At 44.1% G+C, this 6,505-nt stretch overlaps 1 protein-coding gene across 1 annotated transcript in view; it reads left to right on the top strand.

The window, feature by feature from the left end:
• Positions 1-6,155, top strand: part of NDE1 (nudE neurodevelopment protein 1) — a 28,803-nt gene extending 22,648 nt beyond the window's left edge. Inside the window, exons 6-7 of the mRNA XM_055089744.1 lie at positions 4,203-4,339; positions 5,896-6,155. Of these exons, the coding sequence (XP_054945719.1) occupies positions 4,203-4,339; positions 5,896-6,155 (397 nt within the window). The remainder of the gene's footprint in view (positions 1-4,202; positions 4,340-5,895) is intronic.
• The last annotated feature ends 350 nt before the right edge of the window (positions 6,156-6,505 follow it).

Genomic DNA, 6,505 nt, shown 5'->3' on the forward strand with positions numbered 1-6,505 from the left:
GCGCCCCGGTCTGGGAGGATCCCACGTGCCGCGGAGCGGCTGGGCCCGTGAGCCATGGCCGCTGAGCCTGCGCGTCCGGGGCCTGTGCTCCGCAACGGGAGAGGCCACAGCAGGGGGAGGCCCGCATACCACAAAAAAAAAAAAAAAAAAAAAAAAAATTTGACATCAAATTTACCACCTTAACCATTTTTAAGTGTGCAGTTCAGTAGTGTTATATGTATTCACATTATTGGCCAACAGCTCTGAAGAACTTTTTCATCTTGCAACATTGAAACTCTATACCCACTAAACATTAATTCCACTCCCTGTTCCCTTCAGCCCTTGATAATCACTTTTCTACTTTCTGTTTCTACGATTTTGACTACATTAGAAACTCCATATGAATGGAATCAAATAGGATGTGTCCTTTTGTGACTGGCTTCTTCTCTTAGCATAATGTCCCTGAGATTTGTCCGTGTTGTAGCGTGTGACAGGATTTCCCTTTTTTAAGGCTGCATAATATTTCGTTGCATGTATGTACTGCATTTTCTTTATCCATTTATCTGTCAGTGGACACTTGGGTTGCTTCCACCTGTTGGCTCTTGTGAATAATGCTGCAGTGAACAAGGGTGTACGGATACCTCTATGAGATCCTCCTTTCAGTTCTTTTGGTTATGTACCCAGAAGTGGGACTGCTGGATCATACAGTAATTCTACTTTTAATTTTTTACGGAACCTCCATACAGTTTTCATAATGACACACCATTTTACATTCCCACCACATCCTCACCAACACTTGTTATTTTCTGTTCTTGGGATGGAAGCCATTCTGATGGGTGTGAGGTGATACATAGACTTTTAAGTATTTATTGGCTCAAAAACGATATGTTCTTAGTTATCTAACAGATGTATCTCTTAATATTCATATTTACTGAAAATCTCTTTTCCTGCTTAACTATTTTCAGGTTCTCATAACTGTCCATGAGATTAGCAGCTTTCACAGTTTTTATGTATTGCAGCATTTTACTCTTATGATAATAAATATGCAAATACATCAGTTGACAGAATTTCACCATATAAAGGACATAAAGCTTTTTCCACTCAGGGGACAGCTAGGATGCTTACCTTTATTTGAAAGCAAATAGTCACATAGTAACAATAAGTCTCTGTGCTGTGCCCTGCTGATATTACTGACTCCGCCTGATTGTATACAATCAGGGGGTTGTTGATCCACACGGGTTCAGGAATGCCAGAAATGCCACTGAAGTTGGTTCTCTGGCATTCCAGAAGCCAGTAGTAGATTTTGACCAAATACTGAGTTTAAATTTTTGATCTAGTTGGAATTCATCTTCGGGTGTAGCATGAGGTGTGGATCCAACATTAATTTTTTCCAGGTGGCTACCTGGTAGTCCCCAGACCTAGAATTGAACCAACCATCTTTTCATCAATGATTCGTGATGCCACCTTTATCATAAATTAAATTCTCATATGTATTTGGATCTATTTCTGGACCTTTGGCTCTCCTTGGTCTGTCTGGTCTATAACTGTTTCACTTTGCAACACACTGTTCATTACTGAGGCTTTAAAGAGCATGTTCTTTGTATCTAGGGGAGCTAGTGCCCCTGTTCTCTTCTTTTTCAGAGTTCTTCTGGCCAATTTTTTCTTCCAGTTTTATTGAGATATAATTGACATATAGTACTATATACGTTTAAGTGAATAGCACAATGATTTGACTTATATGCATTATAAAATGATTATCACAATAAGTTTAGTGAACGTCCATCACCTCATATAGATACAATATTAAAAAATAGAAAAAACTGTTTTCCTTGTGATGAGAACTCTTAGGATTTACTCTCTTAACAACTTTCATACATAACATAGAGCAGTGTTCATTATAATTATCTTGTTGTGCATTGCATCCCTAGTACTTGTTTATCTTTTAGCTAGAAGTTTGTACCTTTTGACCATCTTCATCCAGTTACCCTTCCTCCTATCCCCCGCGTCTGTAACCACAAATCTGATCTGTTTTTATGAGTTTGTTTTGAAGCATAATTGACCTACTGTGTTAGTTCCTGTTATACAACATAGTAATTCAGTATTTCTATACATTTCAAAATGATGGCCACAATAAGTCTAAGATGTCACCGTACAAAGATGTTACATAGTTATTGACTGTATTCCCCACACTGTATTTTTCATACCTGTGACTCATTTATTTTATTTTATTTTATTTTTTAAATTATTTATTTATTTATTTATGGCTGTGTTGGGTCTTCGTTTCTGTGCGAGGGCTTTCTCTAGTTGTGGCAAGTGGGGGCCACTCTTCATCACGGTGTGCGGGCCTCTCACTATCGCGGCCTCTCTTGTTGCGGAGCACAGGCTCCAGACGCGCAGCCTCAGTAATTGTGGCTCATGGGCCCAGTTGCTTCACGGCATGTGGGATCTTCCCAGACCAGGGCTCGAACCCGTGTCCCCTGCGTTGGCAGGCAGATTCTCAACCACTGCGCCACCAGGGAAGCCCCTCATTTATTTTGCTACTGGAAGTTTGTACCTCTTGGTCTTCCTCACCTATTTCTCTCCTCTCCCTAACCTCCTCCCCTCTGGCAACTACCTCTTTATTCTCTGTATCTGTAACTCTGTGTCTGTTTTGTTGTATTTGTTCATTTGTTTTGTTTTTCTTTATTTTTTTAATGCTGGTTTGGCCAATTTTTTTTTTTTTTAAGGTTTATTTGTTTGGTTGGTTGCGCCGGGTCTTAGTTGCAGCAGGCGGGCTCCTTGGTTGTGGCATCTGAACTCTTAGTTGCGGCGTGCATGTAGGATCTCGTTCCCTGACCAGGGATCGAACCTGGGTCCCCTGCATTGGGAGCATGGAGTCTTACCCACTGTGCCACCGGGTAAGTCCCCATTTGTTTTATTTTTTAGATTCCACATATAAGTGAAATATATGGTATTTGTCTTTCTCTGTCTTTCACTTAGTATAATACCCTCTAGGTCCATCCATGTTGTTGCAGATGGTGAGATCTCATTCTTTTTTGTAGCTAACATTCCTCTCCTGGCCATTCTTGTTTCATTATCACATCATATTTCAAATCAGTCCCCGGTGCCTGTGTCCCCCAGTAAAAACCTGTTCATATTTTTATTAGATGGTGTTAAACTTATTAGGACTTATGGAGAATTGTTTTCTTTATGATTTGGGGTCTTCCTCCCCATAAATAACCATATGTCTGCATTTTGACAAGCCTCTGTGCCCTACAATAAAGTCTTACATGTTTCCTGTTACATGAATTCCTAGCTATTTCATCTTTTTTTGTTGTTGTTTGACATGCCAGCCTTAGGGTCACTTTAACTGGTTCCAGTCTTGTACTCTAAAAACAAAGGATGATATTTGTTTATTTATTAAATTTATTTATTTATTTATTTATTTTTGGCTGTGTTGGGTCTTTGTTGCTGCGTGCGAGCTTTCTCTATTTGCAGTGAGCGGGGGCTGCTCTTCGCTGCGGTGCACGGGCTTCTCATCGCAGTGGCTTCTCTTGTTGCGGAGCACGGACTCTAGGTGCATGGGCTTAGTTGCTCCTCGGTATGTGGGATCTTTCCAGACCAGGGCTTGAACCTGTGTCCCCTGCATTGGCAGGCAGATTCTTATCCACTGCGCCACCAGGGAACCCTGCCAGTGCCTTTAACACGGCATTCCAGTGGCTATCTACACTGTCCAAAAGAAGCAGTTGTTAGGGCATCTGGGCTGGGGCTGGGCGTTGTGAACCTTTTTAACTTTTTAAGGTAACTGAGGGATGAAGATGGCCTCCCTTAGCTGTTTAAATGCGTGTTATTACATTGCGTGTGCATTTTAGTGGGGTGTTCTGAATGTTGACTGCATCGTGAGTCTCCAAGACAAGATGGAACATGCTGCATCGTGGTATCTGACCGGGGCCTGTCTATGGTCCTAATTAGGTCCTGGCTCGTTGCTAAGTGCTTTATGGACATGATCTCATTTAACCTCCCGGGACAGCCGTGCGCACCTCGTGAGCTGAGAGGTTCCCACTGTGCAGGTGAAGAGCTGGGTCCAGGAAGGTTGAGGGGCCTGCTCAGCTCTGTGGGATTAGGACGTGCCAGAGCTGGGACTTGCACCATGTGTGCATGACCCTTCTTGCTTCCCAGGTCTGTAGGTGCCAGACGGATACACCGTCTGCTGTCTTGGGCAGCTTTGCTTGTCTCTCACCCAGGGCCACGATCATGTCTCTTGAGGACTTTGAACAGCGCTTGAATCAAGCCATTGAAAGAAATGCCTTCCTGGAGAGTGAACTGGACGAGAAGGAGAATCTCCTAGAATCTGTTCAGCGACTAAAGGATGAAGCCAGAGGTCAGGAGGCCTTGGCTTTGCTCTGTGTGTTTCACCACCGTTGTGCCCTCTCTGGGCCTGAGGGTGTCCTGTCCCACAGCATCACCCAGCATTACCTGTGTTCCGAGGGCAGGGACCACACCGGGCAGGCTGAGCCTTGGTCCCCACCCTATGCTAAGAATTGTCAGATGTCCAACCCTGTAGAGACCCTTTGTGGATATTTAAGCCCAGCACCCGCTTTATGCTCAGCAGGAGCACAGGAGTTTTGTGGGGAGAAAATGCCTGTTGATGGAATTGCTAGCCAGCCCATTACTTTTGTGACTTGATGGCTGCTGATACACGTGGCTTGGAACTCCAGAATCTCATCAGCGTTTGCTCTTTGGAGGTAGCACTTCCAAAGGTAGAGCTTTCTAACTCTAAGACATTAACAAGTCATCCAAGTTGGGTCAAGTTGGGTCCATAAGAGATTTTGTTAAAGTACCAATTAATTGTTTATGACATTCATTTGGTTTCTAACGTGTAGCCAGTAGAAGGGGGTTTAGAATGGAAAACTCTTTTAAGTTTAAAAGGTAGTTGTTCCTAAATGCCCATCAGTAATGAAGTGCTTAAGTAAATTACATAGATTTATTTTGTGGAATGTTAAACAGTTCTTCAAACAAATATGGTATAGATATAAATGTAGTCATAGAAAGCTTGTTAGGGGACTTCCCTGGCAGTCCAGTGGTTAAGACTCCGTGCTTCTACTGCAGGGGGTTCGATCCCTGGTTGGAGAACCAAGAATCCCGCATGCCGCTTGGCCAAAATAAATAAATAAATAAAAAAGCCTGTTAGGACATGCTGTTGAAGGGGGGAAAACACATAGATAGTAGATGTATGTTTCTTTTTTTCCTTCTTTTTTTTTTTTTTTTGCGGTATGCGGGCCTCTCACTGTTGGGGCCTCTCCCATTGCGGGGCACAGGCTCCAGACGCGCAGGCTTAGCGGCCATGGCTCACGGGCCCAGCCGCTCAGCGGCATGTGGGATCTTCCTGGACCGGGGCACGAACCTGCGTCCCCTGCATCGACAGGCGGACTCTCAACCGCTGCGCCACCAGGGAAGCCCTAGATGTATGTCTCTATTTACGCTTAATAAAAGTTATTCATCTTATATGCTTAATAGATACATGTATAAACTCTGTGTGAAATGCAGAGAAAAAGGATTGAGAAGATCTCCCTCATGTTACAGTGATTAGGAGTGAGGAGGGGCATTTGAGGACGGGTTGGGAAAGCACATTTTCTCTTAGTATTCTGTGTATACCTTGATACATTTGAATTCTCTTAAAACAGTAAAAGCAGTAGTGTATGATCAACTGCCATGATTTGAAAAAAATTTTAAACCTTTTTGTTTTTACTCAAAAGAAAAACCATGTAGTTTTGCAAGCCTTCTGGGCAAGGTCCTGTGGGGTTTGCTTCATTCAGGGTTTCCACCTGGAGTTTTTCACTCTGGTGGTTCTTCTTGCTGACCCGTGTCTCCTGTTGACCCTCCCCCTGCCCCATCACTCAAATCAGGGACTTAATCTGAATCCTTTTCCTGGCCCAGATTTGCGGCAAGAATTGGCTGTGCAGCAAAAGCAGGAGAAACCCAGGACCCCCATGCCCAGCTCTGTGGAAGCTGAAAGAACGGACACAGCTGTACAGGCCACTGGTTCCGTGCCGTCCACCCCCATAGCTCATCGAGGACCCAGCTCTAGCTTAAACACACCTGGGACGTTCAGACGTGGTAAGGAGGATGGGAATCAGGAGGGTTCTCTTGGCTTCACAAAGCTTTCCTGGGTGAGAACCGGGGCGGGTCCTGGGTGAGAGAGAAGCAGGACCAGGCTGTACAGCAGGGAGCAAACTGGGGTGCTCACAGGGGCAGACCATTGTGGTGGGTGGGAGGAGCCTCTTAGATGTAAGACGATAGGGAGTAGTGGAGTCTGCGGTAAACTAGGGAATGGAAGCCTCATCCAGAGGGGCAGTTGCCACTCTGCTTCTACCTCAAGAGGTGTGGGCCCAGCAGACACTCTACTCTTCACCAGAAGCCAGAAATCCTCTTGTCTAATATGAAATCTCCCAAATTAAAAATTTCAGTAACCAAATAAAAAATTTAAAAAGCATTCTATGGGTCCAGCAATACATCATCTAGAACTGGACCCAGCATAACCTGTGCT

The sequence above is a fragment of the Physeter macrocephalus genome, chromosome 14 (genome assembly GCF_002837175.3).
Source record: "Physeter macrocephalus isolate SW-GA chromosome 14, ASM283717v5, whole genome shotgun sequence".
In the NCBI taxonomy this organism is placed as follows: Eukaryota; Metazoa; Chordata; class Mammalia; order Artiodactyla; family Physeteridae; genus Physeter; species Physeter macrocephalus.